The sequence below is a fragment of the Marmota flaviventris genome, chromosome 1, assembly GCF_047511675.1.
Source record: "Marmota flaviventris isolate mMarFla1 chromosome 1, mMarFla1.hap1, whole genome shotgun sequence".
In the NCBI taxonomy this organism is placed as follows: domain Eukaryota; kingdom Metazoa; phylum Chordata; class Mammalia; order Rodentia; family Sciuridae; genus Marmota; species Marmota flaviventris.
The window spans coordinates 14,424,655-14,443,932 of NC_092498.1; the positions used below are offsets into that span (position 1 = coordinate 14,424,655).

The 19,278-nt window shown below is 35.6% G+C and overlaps 1 protein-coding gene across 7 annotated transcripts in view; it reads left to right on the forward strand.

Moving 5' to 3' along the window:
- The window catches only part of Braf (B-Raf proto-oncogene, serine/threonine kinase), a 183,316-nt gene that overhangs the window by 53,553 nt on the left and 110,485 nt on the right, over window positions 1-19,278 (forward strand). For all 7 annotated transcript variants that reach the window (XR_011707439.1, XM_071611690.1, XM_071611672.1 and 4 more), the window contains exon 2: window positions 13,328-13,429. Coding sequence is in view for 6 of the 7 variants with exons in the window: in XM_071611690.1 (XP_071467791.1) it covers window positions 13,328-13,429 (102 nt within the window). In the remaining variant the exon portion in view is untranslated. The remainder of the gene's footprint in view (window positions 1-13,327; window positions 13,430-19,278) is intronic.

The window sequence follows — 19,278 nt, forward strand, 5'->3', positions numbered from 1 at the left end:
GCCTGTTAACATTCACAAATAAACAATTAAGTTAATTGCAATAGAGAACTTTGTAGTTACGTATTTCTGGGCTTCTTTTCTAAATGGGAGATCTGACTATGGTTTCTCTACAAGTGTTATACTCATTGATTGCCTTTCCTCTAGGTGCAAGGATTGTAGCAGGCATGTTTAGGGCCACCTAAAATATAAAAGAAGGGACAGATTTAGTATTATTTCTGGAAGGAGCTTAATTAGCTTACCACCTCAACTCCCTCCCTCTATCTCTTCCTCCTGTCCTCCTTTTTTCAAGTATATAGAGAAAAGTATAGAGAATAATATACCATGTACCCATTACTCAGCTTTCTTCAATCATGTATTTTATATATTTGCTTTATATTTTTGTAAGCAAGTTTTAAAAACTACAGACACTGATAAAGCACATTGTATGTTTATCTTTATTGTATTGCACTAAATTCATTTGAGGAAAGTTGACAACAGTGTGATATTGAATCTTTCCATAAGGAACAATTACTTAGGTCTTCACCAAGTGAAGGGGGACATGTGTGCCCCTGCTTGTCATTTGGTGTAAATGTGAAGTAAGATTTAGTAAGAGGCTGGAAGTATATAGCTCAGTGGTAGAACACTCGCAGCCTATACAAGGCCCTGCATTAAATCCCAGTACCACCAATAATGATAGTGATGGTGATGGTACTGTTGATGATGATGTTGTTGTTTAGTGGAGAGAAATGAAGGTGTACCAGGACATACACAATCTCCTGAGATCTGCTATCCCCATAATGATATGTGCTTAGGCCAAACATAACCAGAATGAATGTTCCATGTAAAGGACTCCTATGTAATATTTGGGGCTTTGAGGTTTATCAGATGGCTTTATTAGAAAGGGGAAGCTTCCATCCTGAGTTCTGTGATTATCGTCAGTCTTTTTCTTCTATTAAGCAAACAGACTTGCTGAGCCAGCTTCTTGATAGGATCCCAAAAGAGGGAGGAAATTAATCTCTAGAATCATCTGACTTTGTCTCTTCTGAGTAGTCTTTGATTCACATTATTGTTATTTTGTTGCTTCTACCACAGAAGTCTTGGCAATTTTTTTGATAAGTTCCCCCCCCCCCCCGGCCTGGATTTTTATAGTTTCTGTTGCTGTCATGAAAAGTATCTCCTTTTAAAATTTCTTTGGCTGATGCATTAGAGTACTTGTGTCCTTGATCTTATAGCCAACAACCTAACCTTTTCTATTAGTTTTTATAGTTATTAGTCCCAATTGATTATAGAATTTCTTGGGTTTTTCTGTAGATTTCTGTTTCAGTCAACTTTTTTGCTGCTGTGACTAAAGAATCTGACCTGAAAAGTTTATTTGAGGGCTCATGGTTTCAGATGTCTTAGTCCATAGAAGGCCAGCTCCATTCCTCAGGGCTTGAGGTGAGTCAGAAAGATCAGGGTGGAAGGGTGTGGCAGAGGGAAGTAGCTCACATGTTGATTAGGAAGCTGAGAGCCCAACTCTAGTCTTCAGATACAAAGTATATACCCCATAGCCACGCCCCCAGTAAACCACTCCTTCCAGCCAAACCCCGCTATCTCCAGTTACCATTCAGTTCACTGGTTAGGTTAAGGCTATAACCCAATCATTTCTCCTCCAAATCATCTTGTCTTGTCTCACACATGAGCTTTTGGGGGACACCTTACATCCAAACCATAATAGTTGCATATATCCTACAAATAATTTTTGTCTCTTCCATTCTTATTTTTACACGTATTTTTATATCTTGTCCCATGCCATGAGCTTTAATCTCTCTTGTCTACAATAGCAAAGGCACCTTTATCTTATTTCTGATTATTAACTGTGATGTTTTTCTGTTTCTTGTAGATATTTCCTTTTTTAATTTATAAGATCCCTACTTCTAATATTCTAAGAATTTTTTATGGATTAATGTTGATATTTTTAAAAAGTATATTCAAATTTTGTTAATGATTTCTAAATTAATTCTATGAGAATATTATCTGCCTGATATCAGTTTTTAAAAATATTTATGAAACTTGCTTTATGCCCTAGAATGTGTGGCCACTATGTAGATGTAAGAGAAAGAATACCAAAACTTGATCAATTCAATAGAAGTCAGAAAAGCAAGAAAAAGCACATAATAAAATGGTAGAAATAAATGAACTATAAAAATGTAGGTGAATTTGATTAGTAAAAAGTCTAGTTATGATCCATATATAAGAGACACACACAGTAGGTGAAAATAAAAGGATGAGAAAATACGTATCAGGCAAATAGGGGTTTAAAACTCTTTTAAGTATATGCAGATTAGTATCAGATCAATTAGACATTAAGAGAAAAGGCATGGGGCTGGAGATGTGGCTCAAGTGGTAGCGCGCTCGCCTGGGATGCGTGCGGCCCGGGTTCGATCCTCAGTACCACATACAAAGAAAGATGTTGTGTCCGCTAAAAACTAAAAAATAAACATTAAAAAAAATTCTCTCTCTCTCTCAAAAAAAAAAAAAAAAAAAAAGAGAGAGAGAGAGAGAAAAGGCATTATTGTGGAGAAAAGATCACTACTCAACATTAAAGGCTAAATAAAAGGTTTGGGGAAAAACTCAAAACTGTAATAAAGTGCAATGAACACTCATAAAAACATTACCTACACCATTGTAATGATTGTTATATTTAATATTTTGCCATGTTCGTGTCTCCTAAGAGAGAGGAAATTTCTTCATCTATCCATAATATCATCATCATATCTAGGAAAATTAACAGTTCGGTAATTTTACATCTAGTACAGGTTCAAATTTTTGAAGTTGTCATCTCCAGAATGACCTTTAAAGCCATCCTCCATTCCTATACTAAGGTCTACTCTTTATGCATGCACAAAGTTACTTGTTATCTTTTAGTAATTACTGTTTTCCATTCTTTGTTGGTTTATACAGAGGCTTGTGCTCAGGGCATTGTATGTGCTGTTTGGTTTCCCCATGCCATGATTTATTAAAGATTCTAACACAGTTGTCCTGCAGTCCCACATTTTGTATTTGTCTAATTGTAAGGTTTTTGACTTTTAAAGAGAAAGTAAATGTTCTACATTCTGTATTTGTCCGATTATTTCGTTATAGTGTTTTTAGCATATTTCTGTATTCTCCATATTTCTTTTAAATTAGAAACTAACTATAAAAGCTTGATTAGATTCTATTTAAATGGTCTGCAAATATACTTCTAGGGTGATATCATTTATGTTGCATCACAGCAAACGATTTTTGTCTGGCTGTCTTAACTATTAATTGTTCTAAGCCAGTCTCCTTGTAAGGTTTGTTTTCCCCTTTGTCTTTAATCTCTGGGGAAATACTTTTTTTACTATGTGAATATCCCCATCAATTTTTCACTTAATGGTTTTAGCATCCTTTGGTCCTTCCTTGAATCAGTTATATCATTTTTTTCTAAAAAGGCAGCATGAATGCATAGTTCTTTTCCTTTAATGTTAAGATTACTAAGGTTATAAGTAAATGTGGTGGTAACCCACCACCACCATTACCACCCCACCACCCCACCACCCCACCCCAGCATTTGTGGATCCCTGAGGGTTTTGTTTTGTTTATGTATAGTCTGTTAGGGTCAATGACATTCCTTTTTGTTTTTGCTGGAAAACTCCCAAATTTGGCAAGTAGGAATCTCATCAAGTAAGCTTCTATATTATTTTGACATCTGTCTGGCACAACAAAATGTTCCAGGATTCCTCTTTTTGAAGAATAATAGATCTTAGAATGCTTTAATGTTTACCCTTTCCCCATTAATTGTTGTCACCATTGTGTTGTTTTTTATATAGTTTGCTTATTTAGGTTTGCCCTCATCTTTATTAGTCTGTAGGATTATAGTAACTGCTATAACAAAATAACACAAAGTTGGTCTTTCATTACACTGTAGATTTATTCTCTTAAAGTTCTGCAGGTTAGAAATACTGAATGGATTTCATTAGACCAAAAGCAAGGTGTCAGCAAGGCTGCACTCCCTCTTGAGGCTCTAGGGAAGAATCTAATCACTTCCCTTTTCTAGCCTCAGAGATGCATTTTATGTATTTCTTGGCTCGTGGTCCCATCTTCAAGGCCTGCATATACCATCTTTAAATCTCTGTTTGGTCTTCATATTGCATGATTCTCTGTAATAAAATTTCCTTTTAGTTCCCTTTTATAAGGACATTTGTGGTTATGTGGTAGGGCCCACCCATATGATCCAAGATAATCCCCTATTGCAAGTTCCTTGATCTAATCACATCTGCAAAATTCCAGATATTTTTGCATCTTAAAGCTGTCTCATTATCTTCCTGCTTCTTTTACTGTTGTTGAGAAGCCATCAGTCTAACTTGTTTTTCTTTTTTCTTTGGTTGACTTTGAGAACTTTTCTGCTCTTTCACCTCAACCTTGTGTTGTTTTTGGAGTTCGCTTTATCTCTCATGACCAGGTTTTTAGTGTACTCCTTTAATCTCAGTATTTTTTTTTATTTTAATATTTATTTTTAGTTGTAGTTGGACACAATACATTTATTTTATTATTTTTTAAATATTTTTATTAATTTTTATATGACAGCGGAATGCATGACAATTCATATTACACATATAGAGCATAATTTTTCATATCTCTGGTTGTATACAAAATATATTCATATCAATTTGTGTCTTCATACATTTACTTTGGATAATGATGTTCATCACATTCCACCATCATTTCTAACCCCATGCCCCCTCCCTTACCCTCCAACTCCTCTTCCCTATATAGAGTTTGTCTATTACTCCTATGTTCCCCCTCCCTACCCCACTATGTATTAGCCTCCTTATATCAGAGAAAACCAACATTTGGTTTTTTGGGATTGGCTAACTTCACTTAGCATTTTCTTTTCCCGCTTCATCCATTTACCTGCAAATGCCATGATTTTATTCTTTAATAGCTAAGTAATATTCCATTGTGTATATATGCTCATTTTTTTTTTATCCATTCATCTACTGAAGGGCATCTAGGTTGGTTCCACAGGTTAGCTATTGTGAATTGTGCTGCTATAAACATTGATGTGGCTGTGTCCCTGTAGTATGCTGTTTTTAAGTCCTTTGGGTATAAACCAAGGAGAGGGATAGCTGGGTCAAATGGTGGTTCCATTCCCAGTTTGCCAAGGAATCTCCATACTGCTTTCTAGATTGTTTGCACCAATTTGCAGTCCCACCAGCAATGTATGAGTGTACCTTTTCCCCTACATCCTCACCAACACTTGTTGTTTGTCTTCATAATAGCTGCCATTCTGACTGGAGTGAGATGAAATCTTAGAGTAGTTTTGATTTGCATTTCTCTGACTGCTAGCGATGATGAACATTTTTTCATATATTTGTTGATTGATTATATATCCTCTTCTGAAAAGTGTCTATTCAGGCCCTTGGCCCATTTATTGATTGGGTTATTTGTTTTTTGATGTTTAGCTTTTTGAGTTCTTTCTATACCCTAGAGATTAGAGCTCAATCTGATGTGTGAAGGGTAAAGATTTGCTCCCAAGATGTAGGCTCTCTATTTACCTCACAGATTCTTTTGCTGAGAAGAAACTTTTTAGTTTGAGTACATCCCATTTATTGATTCTTGGTTTTAATTCTTGTGCTATAGGAATCTTATTAAGGAAGTTGGACCTAATCTGACATGATGGAGGGTTAGGGCCTACTTTTTCTTCTATTAGACACAGGGTCTCTGATTTAATTCCTAGGTCCTTGATCCACTTTGAGTTGAGTTTTGTGCATGGTGAGAGATAGGGGTTTAATTTCATTTTGTTGCATATGGGTTTCCAATTTTCCGAGCACCATTTGTTGAAGAGGCTCTCTTTTCTCCAGTGCATGTTTTTGGCATCTTTGTCTAATATAAGATAATTGTAATTTTGTAGGTTAGTCTCTGTGTCCTCTATTCCATACCATTGGTCTACCAGTCTGTTTTGGTGCCAATACCATGCTGTTTTTGTTACTTTTGCTCTATAGTATAGTTTAAGGTCTGGTATAGTGATGCCACCTTCTTCACTCTTCCTGCTAAGGATTGATTTAGCTATTCTGGGTCTCTTATTTTTCCAGATGAGTTTCATGACTGCTTTTTCTATTTCTATGAGGAATGCCATTGGGATTTTGATCAGAATTGCATTAAATCTGTGTAGTGTTTTTTGGTAGTATGGTCATTTTGATAATATTAATTCTGCCTAAACAAGAGCAAGGGAGATCTTTCCATCTTCTAAGGTCTTCTTTGATTTCTTTCTTTAGGGTTCTGTAGTTTTCATTGTATAGATCTTTCACCTCTTTCATTAAGTTGATTTTATGTAGTTCTGAGGATAGAACCCAGGGCCTCGCAGGTGCTAGACAAGCACTTTACCGCTGAGCCACAACCTCAGCCCATAATCTCAGTATTTTTAATTATTAACTGGTTTGGAAAATATTCTTTTTAAAATATTTTTTAGTTTTAGTTGGACACAATACCTTTATGTTATTTATTTTTATGTAGTGCTGAGAATTGAACTCAGGGCTTTGCATGTGCTAGGAGAGTACTCTACCTCTGAGACACAACCCCAGCCGACTAGTACTATTTGTATCTGCAATCCATTTATCTCTGGCTTTTGGCTAATTTTTTCAAAATCATTCTTCAATTCTATCTTTTTACCTCACCTGAGGTTTTTATTTTAATAACTATATGATTCAAGATTCAAGTCATTTGGGTACTGGGAGAGTACCCAGTATTGAGCCCAGGGTCTTACACATGGTAGGCAAGTGCTCTACCACTGAGCTACATCCCCAGTCTTTAAAAATTTTTTTTATTTTTTTAATCTTGAGGCAAGGTCTCCCTAAACTGTTCAGGCTGGCCTCAGTTTTGCAGTCCTCCTGTTCTCAGCTTCCTGAAAAGCTGGGATTTCAGGTATATACTACCACCCCAACTCAAAAATTCAAGTCTTTGTAATTTTTTCCTTCTTTCATATTTGTTGTCTTTAAACTTGGAGAGGTTCTTCTAGAATTATTTCAGTAGAAATTTCATCATGTTTTGATCTGCAGTTTATTAGCTTTAGTTTCTTTGCCAAGCTGATTATATTCCTTTTCTGTTTTTCAGGATTATTCTGATCCCACCCTTGCACCATCGCCCCCATTGATGCCCTGACCTCCTTGATTTCAGTACCATGATTCTTCCAACATTTTTTTTTTTTTTCCATTTTAGGTCTCTGTGTCTTGGTTATTACAATGGTCATGTGATTTTCCCCTTTGACCTATTAAGTATTATGTTATTCCCAACTAGTTAACTATCCTTGCAGTTTACATATGTAGATATTTTTATATCTATATCTCTTTATCTCTGTATCTTAAATATAATCCAAAGATTATATTTAAGAGCTTTTTTACTCCATAGATTGTATTATTTTGTGGCTTTATTTTTTTCCACTAGTCTTTGTCCAGAGTTTTGACATCTGTGTTTGGCTAGCTTCATAAAATGAATTTAAGAATTTTTCATATACACACACACACACACGCGCACACACACGCGCACACACACACAATCACAATTATATTTTCTTTCAAAGTTGGATAGAAGCCAGTCATCATAATCTGAACTTGATACCTTTTTATAGAGATGAGAAGAGCCAGTGGCTATAGTTTTATTGTGCTGTAGCAACCATTCAATGTATTCCATATCAGTTTATCTGCATTTATGTTTTAACATAATCATTTTCTGAGCAAAGTTTTAAAAAAATTTCTTCTTCTTTTTTTTTTTTTTTAAACCTGAGCCATACCCCGAGTCCATCAGTCCTTTTTCTTTTCTTTTTAAGATAGGATCTTGCTGAGTTGCAGGGGTGTCACTAAATTACTGAGGCTGGCCTCAAACTTGTGATCCTCCTGCCTGCCTTAGCCTCCCAAGTCACTGGGATTACAGATCCTAGCTCCTTTGCCTTAGTCTTTTTATAGAGAGGGATATTGCCAGTTGTGAAGCCATTAGAAATGATCATTTGTTAATTAAACTTGCCTGGTTTTAATTGCCGCCTACCAAAGAGATCAAGGTACTTTCTCAAAGCTTTAAAATTTTTTTCATTCACTTTTAGGATCATTTTAACAGATACTCATCTTTTTCCTAGAAGTCATGTAAGTCCAAACTTTGTAGCTATTGTTAGCTTTACAAATACCTTACTTTACTTTTTAATGTACTTCATTTTGTAAGAATCTTCAAAGTTCTTTCTCTTACTCTTCTGGGAAATTGAAATAATTTTTCTCCCAAACTCATCATTCCTACTTTCAACTAGGATCATTATAGTTTTTCTCCATTGTTTGGATATAAAATTACTTTCTTTTGCAAAAATAAGAAATGCAACTTCTGGTCTGGGGTTGTGGCTCAAATGGTAGAGTGCTCGCCTGGCACGCATGAAGCACTGGGTTCGATTCTCAGCACCACATAAAAATAAAATAAAGATATTGTGTCCAACTAAAACTGAATACTAAATATTAAAAAAAAAAAAAAAACAAAAAAACGCAACTTCCAACTCTCATGGTATGGCCCTACCTTGCCCTCCCAAAACAGTCTTATTTTCTGGTTCCTAGAAAGAAAAGTACATGATTAGCTCAGTCTCTTCATTTCCCCCATGTTCATTCCTCCCCCACCTAATTATTTTTTTCCCTTTCTCTTTCCCATACATTAGGGAAGCAGTTGTTAATGCCAAGTGAAAATGTGTTCTAGGTAAAAAACTTTTGGGGGAGGGGGAAGACTGTGTATAATACACTCCTGAATTTACTGGGCAAAGCGAAGAACCACTGAACTGGGATTAATTTTTATTCTTTATACCCTGTTCTAAAAATAGCTTCAATGTTTTGTTTTAATTGAATCTCTGTTATGACTAAGACATCAAGTGATGAGGGCACGAAAAGATGAATAACCATATTTCTGATCTTCAATTAGCTAAATAAACCTGAAAAATGTAATCAAGTAAAAGATATAAAATCCTGACTCACAAAGCATTTTTGCCTAGATTGTCAGTGAACTTACATAGAGGGAAGATCTAAACTGAGTATTCATTTTTCTTAGCATATATATTTGAGTGTTTACAATATGCTAAGCACTGTTCTAGGTGCTGGGAGTATATCAAAAAACAAAACAAGACAAAAACTGCTGCCCTTCTGATAAGGTGACACTGGAATAAAGAGATGAATGAACTTGGTATGCTCACAAACCATGTAAAAAGAAATCTTAGGGAAAGAGTACTCCAGATTTAGTACTTGCATATTCTTGCATTGGAATTATACTTGGCATGTTTAAAAGACCAAGTGAGATTTAGTCAAAGGAAGAAGGGGAAAACAGTAAAAGATCAGGATAAACAAGTAGCAGAGGGCCAGATCATGTAATACCTTCTAGACTTCTATAAAGGCGTTGGTGATTTTTACTTGGGTAACTATTGGAGCATTTTGAGCAAAAGATTGACAGGTGATCTGTAGTTGTAGTTTGGGGTATACACAGTGGAATATTATTAAGCCATAAAAAATAACAAAATTCTGTCGTTGGCAGCAACATGAATGGCACTGGAGAACATTATGTTAAATAAATCAGGCACAGAAAACCAAATATCACACATCGTCACAGATAGGATCTAAAAATTGCTCTGAAAGGAGTAAAGAATAGAGTAATGGGAAGAGCATGGGGGAGTAGGGATAAAGAGAGGATGGCTAGTGAATATGTGGGTACAATTGGATAGGAGGATTAAGCTTAATGAAGTTCTATGGCACATAGGCTAACTATGACAATAATTAACTTACTATTTCAGAATAACCAATAGAATTTTGAATGTTCTCAAAATAAAGCAGTGATATATGTCCGAGGTGATAGATATACCAGTCATTCTAATGTAATCATTGAACATTATGTACATGTATTAAAATGTCACACTATACCCCATAAATATGTATCCCATAAATATTGTACTATGTGTAAATTAAAATATATTTTAAAAGTGAAAATTAAAAAGATTACCTACTATTTCATTCTAAACATGAAATAGAGTGACCTTCAGAGACAATTGGCTGTAAATTAAGAGAAATTATAGTGACTTAGACTAAGGTGGTAATGGTAGAGAAAGTGAATATATCTTTTGATTTGGAGATGGATTAGATGTCAGTTTTGAAAATGAGAGTCAAGGATGGTTTTAGCAACTCAAAGAAATGAAGTTTGTCATTTTCTGAGTAAAAAAATAACTAAAAAAAAACCCCAGTTTTGGTTGGTGAAAAGATCAGAATTTAGGTTTTGAACATGCTAAGTTTGAGGTGTCTATTAGTTATTCTAGTAGAGATGTTCTGTAGGCAGTTGGAAAGAGTTGAGAGAAGACAGAGCTGGATGTTAAAATTTGGACTAAATATGTTCATAGTAGACGTATAAAGTCACAAGATTAGATGACATTGCCTAGGAAATAAGCATAGCTAGAGAAAAGAAGACATCTAATTTGCCCTTTTGGGAAATAAATTAACAAAGTCATCATAAAATAAAATGTTATAATATCTAACAATAGAAAAAATTTAAAACTTCTGTCATCACTTCTCAAGCTTTGATGTGCATTTGAATCATTTTGTTAAAAGGAACAAAGTGAAGCCAGGCACAGTGGCACATGCCTATTATTCCAGCAACTCAGGAGGCCAAGGCAGATTGCAAATTCGAAGCCAACCCCAGCAATTTAGCAGGGTATTCAGTAATTTAGCAAGAATGTATCTCAAAATAAACAGGTGATGGGGATATAGCTCATTGGTTAAGCCCTGCTCTCAGCTCAAGCCCTGGTACCAAAAAAAAAAAGGCCAAATGTAGGGGCTGGGGATGTGGCTCAAGAGGTAGCGCGCTCGCCTGGCATGCGTGTGGCCCGGGTTCGATCCTCAGCGCCACATACAAACAAAGATGTTGTGTCTGCCTAGAACTGAAAAATAAATATTAAAAAATTCTCTCTCTCTCTCTCTCTCTCTCTTTAAAAAAAAAAAAAGGCCAAATGTAAAACAACTGAAAGACTATAATATTTGTAGAAAAATAAGGATTACCATCCAGAATAAAGAGTATCTATAGATAAGAAATTAACCAACAAGAAAAAACAACCCTGTAGAACAAAGGGGAGTACAATATAGAGAATTTTCTAACAACACGGGTGGCCAGTAACACCCAACTTTCTAGAAAATGCAAATTAAAACAACCCAAACTCCTTATGTCCCTTTTAGAAAGTTTGTTAATGCCTAATGTTGGTAAGGTTTGTGGAGAAAAGGGGAGGGCTCATACCATGTAAATAGGAGTATAGCTTTTGACATTTCTTCTTTTGAGAGACATTTGGCATATTTATTAAAATTTTAAATATATGGGGTAGGGGTTGTGGCTCAGCGTTGGAATGCTTGCTTAACCTGTGTGAGGACCTGTGTTCAATTCCCAGGACTGAAAAAGGAAGAAAGGGAGGGCGGGAGTAGAAAAGAAATAGGAAGGAGGGGGAAAAAAAACCCTTCTATCCATGAATCCTTTACCTAAATATTGAAGACTTGCATCTTTGCCCAGAAAGGCAGTTCAGAACTATTCATTGAAGCATTGAGGTTGATAAAAATGGAATAACATAAATGTACTCTAGTATGGGAATTATTAATTATTAAAGGATTTTTAAACCCTCTACTCATTTATTTCCGTTTGTACTTTTTAAAAAATTTTTAAATATTTATTTATTTATTTATTCTTTTTTTAGGTATAGTACTTTTTTAATTTTAAATGAGGTCTCAATATATTGCCTGGGCTGGCCTCAAATTCCTGGGCTCAAGTGATCCTCCTGCCTCAGCCTCCTGAGTAGTTGAGACTGCAGGTGCACACCATCTCTCCTGGCATCACATCTTTTCATTATAACTTTAATAGTTTAAAAGGCCATAATTTCTACTGAGTATTGCATTTATAATGTTAAATACACTTTTGGGTCACCTTAAAAACTTCAGATTGAAATGTTTGGTTTATACATAAGACTGCCACATAATTTGCAAGCCAGTTCTCTCTGTGAAACTAGATAAATTGGACAACATCGTTCATCAAGAAAAAAGTTCTGACCCTTTTATGTTATCTTAAAACAAATGTGTTGCCGGGCACAGTGACGCACACTTGTAATCCCAGCGGCTCAGGAGGCTGAGACAGGAGGATTGCAAGGGCACTAAGCAACTCAGTGAGACCCTGTCTCAAAATAAAATATAAAATAGGGCTGGGAATGTGGCTCAATAGTTGAGTGCCCCTGAGTTCATTCCCCAGTACCCCCACCACCAACCCCCCAAAATATGTTAATATGTGTCTTTGTTATAACTACTTAGACTTCTGAATTCTGTGCTGAATGGCTAGATAATGAATAAGACTTGGGACCTTACAGAAATCCATTTCATTGATAAAACAGGTGTTTCCCTTAATTTTTATCTTTTCCCCCTTTTCAATTTCCCCTCTTTTAATGATCTATTTATGAGATACTTTGGAGTTTTTACATCTCAGAGTAGTGCATTTTAGCAGTATTTGAGGTGGATAAGAACTTTACCTTTCTTTTAAATGATGATTTTAATAGGGGAGGTGGGCAAGAAGAACTAGTTCTGCTTTTTTTGTGTTTTTTTGTTTTTTAAGATGTAATTTTGTTTTAGTTTTCAGTGGACACAACATCTTTATTTTATTTGTATGTGGTGCTGAGGATCGAACCCAGTGCCCCGCGCATGCCAGGCGAGCGCGCTACCACTTGAGCCACATCCCTAGCCCATTGGTTTGTGTTTTGAAGGAGGTGGTTAGTGTGTGTGCTTTGTTTTGTTTTGTTTTTGCAGTTCTGGGAATGGAACTCAGCGCCTCATGCATACTAGGCCACCAGTGTCACTGAATTACATCCCCAGCCCAGAATTAGTCCTTAAGCAAATCAGTTAAGGAGAGTACAGTACAGAGGGAAACCGAGGATCTGGAAATTGATTTTCTTAAAATTATCATGTTCACCTCACCCCTGGTTACCATTGAAGTGTGGAGATCATTGAAATTAGAATGTAGAAAGATTATAAAATGAACATTTATTCCGCCATTAAGGAGGAGTAAAATAGAGGTGTACTAATGTGGGAAGAATTTTGAGGCATTGTTATTTAGTGGGAAAAATGTCAAAATGTTTTATATAATATTTATGTGTATTTGTATGTTTTATATACATATGTATTTGTTTTCTACATGAGTCAAAAGGGAACATTAAAGGTTACATTCCAACCCTAAACATTTACATTTACCTTTTTGATGGAGGGCCTGGGATATACTAAATGATCTTTATTTATCTTTATTCTTTTAAAATATATATATATTTTTTTAGGTGTGGAATATCAAACAAATGATTAAGTTGACACAGGAACATATAGAGGCCCTACTGGACAAATTCGGTGGGGAGCATAATCCACCATCAATATACCTGGAGGTAAGCTTTTGAGTATCATATTTGTAGTAATTTTTTAAAGGAAAAATAAATAAATTTGTAAAAAGTTTTGTAGTGTTGATCTTGATTCTTGTAGGGTCTGGGATTAGAAATAGATACTGGAAGAGAGAATTAGCTTTGACTTTATTATAGTCTTAGTCTTGTTTCACTTGTTAAAATATACATGCACTATTTTATAATTTAGAAAATGTCAAAAGTAAGGAGGAAGTCCTCTTTAAACTTTAAAATATTTCTCTGAATAAAGAATTTTTAAAAGAGAGAAAGCACACTGTTTTTGTTGTCAACAGAACTAGTGACCATATTGGAAAATGAGGCAATTTTGTAAAATATCTTCTCTAGAATAAGTGCCCCTACAATTGGTTTTTCTTCCTCATAGGAAAAAAAAAAAAATTGTATCATCTTGAAATAGCCCAACATTGCTTTAGCTTTTTTTGTTTAATAGTTCCTTGAAGTTTGTGTCAAGACTTGATCATGATTGTAAATTTATATAGAGAGTTAGTCGTTGTGTTAAGTCTTAATCCTGTGAAATAATAGGTACTATTGTAATCACAGATAAGCCTTCTTGACCTTAGTTTCCTTCTGGAAATCAGCCAGCTTCCATAGTGAGCCAGCTGTTGTGGAATCTAGGCACTCAGGTTCTACAGTACCCAGTGCACACCATTGCTCTCCACTGCCTTTCTCTGTGAAAGCTACTTCACAGTAGTACTATATGACTAGTGATTCAGCTGTAATCACTAGTCATATAGGAAGATAACTCTAAATGATAAATGATTAGATTACCATTTGGCTCCAAATGGCAGGGATTTTAAAGCATAGATTGAAAGACTCCAAATAAATTTCTAATTTAGTACTATAATTGCTTTTTTAAAGAAAAACCTTCATTATTTCATGAGAAAGTGCATTTCTGAAATAAATCTTAGAATGGAGGGCTGTAGCAGTGATAGAGCCGTGGCCTAGCATACGCAAGTCCTGTGTTCAATCCCCAGCACCACCTGCCACCACCCTCAACCCCAGTCTAAACAGGGTAAAATAAATGTTGGAAGTTTGGATACCAATCAGCTAATAAACTGTTCTATTCTTTTCCTCCTATTCCTATGGCTTATCCCCCATCACACTACTAGTTAGGATCAATGGTAGGACTAGAATTCTTATCTGGATACTAGTTACTTTTTCTAATATCTCATGCTATCCCTTTTACTTGGATGACTTTGGGTGCCAAGCAGAGGAGTAATGAAGATATAAATAGTCCTAGTGAAACCGATAATTCTTTGTTAATCAGAGTTAGACTATAAGCAGCAGTTTGCCTCACACCCATTTCTATGTCTTGGGGACTTTCCCCCCATGCTCAAATATAATACATTTGCAGCAGTAACCGTGTCTTTCAATAGTAGTGATTCACCTCCTCCTCCACACACATACTCTTTAAGACTTTTTAATATTTAAAGACTGATCATTAATAGCAACAAAACTTTGACTTAATGTGTGCCCAGTACTGTGTTAAATGTATTTGTTAGTTTAATCCTTATCATTACTTTAGGCTAGATGCTAGGTGGTAGGTATTTTTGTTATCCCCATTTTACAGGTGAATAAACAAAGCTTATGGTGACTTACCCAAGGTGACACTGCTAATAAAGAGGGCAATTATCTAATGCAGAAGTCTGTGGTCTTATTCTACCTTTGTCATGCCTTTGTGCCCCTCCACCCTTACCCATAGTTGGGCTAAATAATTCTAATTTCTTCAACCATTGTTCTTGACATGATTTGTGGATATACTAGGTATATTTTATTTGGTTGGTTTCTCTTTAGAATTAGACACATAAATTTGGGTAATATATTCAAATTATATGTCAGATCATAACTCAAGGGTTATGACATTACCATGTGGTAAAGTAACAGATTCTTATACTATACAATTTTTAGCTATATTTAGTGTTTATGAAAATATGTGTATGTATGTGTATATATATATATACACATATATACACAGGCATACATAAAGGGCCATAAAATACAATGATTAACTTGAGCCAGTGAGGTCACACAGACCCCACTTTTTTAATCCCATTCGGACCTTAGTTCCTGCAGACAGTTTACCTAGTCTCCCTGTGTCCTACCTCATAAAATGAGAATAAGATTACACATGTAATTTAAGGATTTGAGTTTTATGGAGTTTCTGAAAATACAGTCCTGCACAAGTAGTTGGTTCATTCATTCAACAGATACTTATTGGGTGCCTCCTAACATTTGCACGGTAATGGTAGCACAACACTATGAATGCCCCTGGGGATATAGAAATTTTTTAAAAAGGTCCTAAATCTCTGCCTTAAACTATCTGTGCTTGAGTCAGGGAAGAGAGGTACATACAATGAACATATAAATGAGCTAGAACATTGTACTTAACAACATTTAATGTACTGTGAAGAGGACCCTGGCTAGAGATTATAGAATTCTTGCCTATGGAAAACTGACCAGTCCAAGAGAAAAGACTTGTATTTGAAGGCCCTTCAGTGTAAAACCAAATCTACACCCACCATTCTACAGGTTTCTAATCCCGCACTTAAGCAGTCCTTAATATGTTTTCTTTTTTTCCTTTTCTTGGGGTGAAATACCCAGAAAATTTACCATTTTAACCACTTTTAGGTATAGAATTCTGTGATTTTAGTGCATTCATAGTGTTGTGCTACCATTACCACATTACCGTTATTTATCTCCAGAAGATTTTTTTTAAACACAGAACAGATTGGTAATTTATTTTCATTCACTTGATTTATTAGAGAAAGATTCTTAAGAATATTGAAGACTGGTGTGTGTGTTAGCACACACCTATAATTCCAGCAGCTCAGAAAGCTGAAACTAGAGAATTGCGAGTTCAAAGCCAGCCTCAGCAAAAGCAAGGCGCTAAGCGACTCAGTGAGTCCCTGTCTCTAAATAAATTACAGAATGGGGCTGGTGATAGATATGGCCCCTGAGTTCAATCCCCGGTACTCCACCCACAATGAAAAGAATATTGAAGACCTAAATAAATAAGCAAATTACATTTTAGTTCCATCTGATATGAAAATCTGCCTGTGACTTGGAAACAAGAAAATGTACCTTATTACAAGTATAATGACCACTCATAAGACTTAATTATAGGGCTGGGGTTGTGGCTCAGCGGTAGAACGCTTGCCTAGCACATGTTGGGGCCCTGTATTCCATCCTCAGCACCACATAAAAATAAATAAATAAAGGTAATGTGTCCAACTACAACTAAAAATATTTTTTAAAAAGGCCTTGGGGCTGGGATTGTGGCTCAGTGTTAGAGCGCTTGCCTAGCATGCATGAGGCACTGGGTGATTCTCACCACCACATACAAATAAATAAAATAAAGGTCAATCAACAACTTAAAAAAATTTTTTTAAAAATAAGACTTAATTATATATAAAGGATGCAAAAAAAAGGACCATCAATACATGTGAAAAAGAAGAAATAATATACAGCATTTTTGGATGACAGCCCATGCAGAAATAATGACTAAATTCTGTAGAAGATCTTTATCATACCAAACTGAAACTTTTTTAAATATTTATTTTTATATCTTTACTTCATTTGTTTATTTTTATGTGGTGCTGAGGATCTAACCCAGGGCCTCGCGCATGCTAGGTGAGCGCTCTACCACTGAGCCACAGCCCCAGCCCCCAAACTGAAACTTTTTATCCATTAACCACTAACTCCCTATTTCTCTCCTTCCAGTCTGTAGCAACCAACTTTCTCCTGTTTATATGAATTTTAATACTATGGTGGAATCATACAATATTTGTCCTTTTGTGACTGGCTTGTTTCACTTAGCATAATGTCTTCATGATTTATCCCTGCTACAGCATGAATAATGCATGCTTAAAAATTCCCTTCCTTTTGAAGTCTCAATAATATTCCATTATGTGTGTGTGTGTGTGTGTGCATGCGTGCGTGTGCGCGCGCACGCGCCACATTTTGTTTAGCCATTCATTTGTCAGTGGACACTTGGGTTGCTTTTGTTGTTATGAAGAATGCTGCTGTGAACATGGGTATAAAAATAACTGAATGCTTTTTAGTTGTTTTGGAAATATATCAATAAATAGAATTGCAGGATTATATGATAATTATATTTAAGTTTTTTAAAAGAAATTATCATACCTTTTTACATAGTGCTTGCACTGCCTTACCTTCTTTTTTTGTTTTTATTTGTTCTTTTTAGTTATACATGACAGTAGAGTGTATTTTGAGATATCATATATACATGAAATATAAATTCCCATTCTTTTGGTTGTACATGATGTGGAGTTACACTGATCCTGTATTCATAGGGAACACATAGGAAAGCTATATGTTCAATTCATTCTCCTGTCTTTCCCCATTCCCATCCCTTCTCCATCTGCATATCAGAGAGAAAATTGACCCTTTGGGTTTTGGGGCTTATTTCACTTAGCATGATAGTCTCCAATTCCATCCATTTACCAGCAAATGCCGTAATTTCATTCTTCCTTATGGCTAAGTAATATTCTATTGTGTACATGTATCACATTTTCTTTATCTATTCTTCTGTTGAAGGACACCCGGTTCCGTAGCTTAGCTATTGTGAATTGAGCTGCTATGAACATTGATGTCCACGTCACTATAGTATGCTGATTTTAAGTCCTTTGGGTATTTGCTGAGAAGTAGGATAACGGATCAAATGGTGGTTTCATTCCAGATTTTCTGAGGAATCTCAGTACTGCTTTCCAAATTGGTGGGGCTGCACCAATTTGCAGTCCCACCAGCAATGTGTGAATGTACCTTTTTCCCCACATCCTCGCCAACATTTACTGTTCCTTATATTCTCAATAATTGCCATTCTGACTGGAGTGAGGTGAAATCTTGATGCAGTTTTAATTTGGATTTCTCTAATTACTAGTGATGTTAAACATTTTTTCATATATTTGTTGGCCATTTATATGTCTTCTGTGAAGTGTCAGTTCAGTTTCTTTGCCCATTTATTGATTGGATTATTTGTGTTTTTTTGGTGTTAAGTCTTTTTTGAGTTCTTTATACATCCCAGAGATGAATATTCTATCTGAAGTGCAGGAGGCAAATATTTTCTCTCAGTCTGTAGGCTCTCTCTTCATGTTCTTGATTGTTTGCTTTGCTGTAAAGAAGCTTTTTAGTTTGATACAATCTCATTTATTGATCCTTGATTTTATTTCTTGCACTTTCAGAGTCTTTTTGAGGAATTCAGTTCCTAGGTCAACATCATGGAGATTTGGGCCTACTTTTTCTTCTAGTAGGTGGGTCTCTGGTCTCATGCCTAGGTTCTTGATTCACTTAAAGATAAGTTTTGGGTGGGGTGAGAGATAGGGTCCTAATTTAATTGTGTTACATATGGATTTCCAGTTTTCCCAGCACCATTTGTTGAAGAGGCTGTCTTTTCTCCAGTGTATGTTAATGGTGTCTTGTCTAGGATGGGATAACTGTATTTATGTGGGTTTGTCTCTTTGTTTTCTATACTGTACCATTGGTCTTCATGTCTGTTTTGGTGCCAACAGCACACGGTTTTTGATACTACAGTTATTTAGTATAACTTAAGGTCTGGTATTGTGATGCCTCCTGCATTACTTTTCTTGCTGAGGATTGCTTTGGCTATTCTGGCCTCTTTTTTTATTGTTTTTTAGTTTTAGGTGGACATAATATCTTTATTTTACATTTATGTGGTGCTGAGGATCGAACCCAGTGCCTTGTGCGTGCTAGGCGAGCACTCTACCACTGAGCCACAACCCCAGCCCCCTCTTTTTAAAAATTTTTTTTGGTTGTTGTTGTATACAATATCTTTATTTATT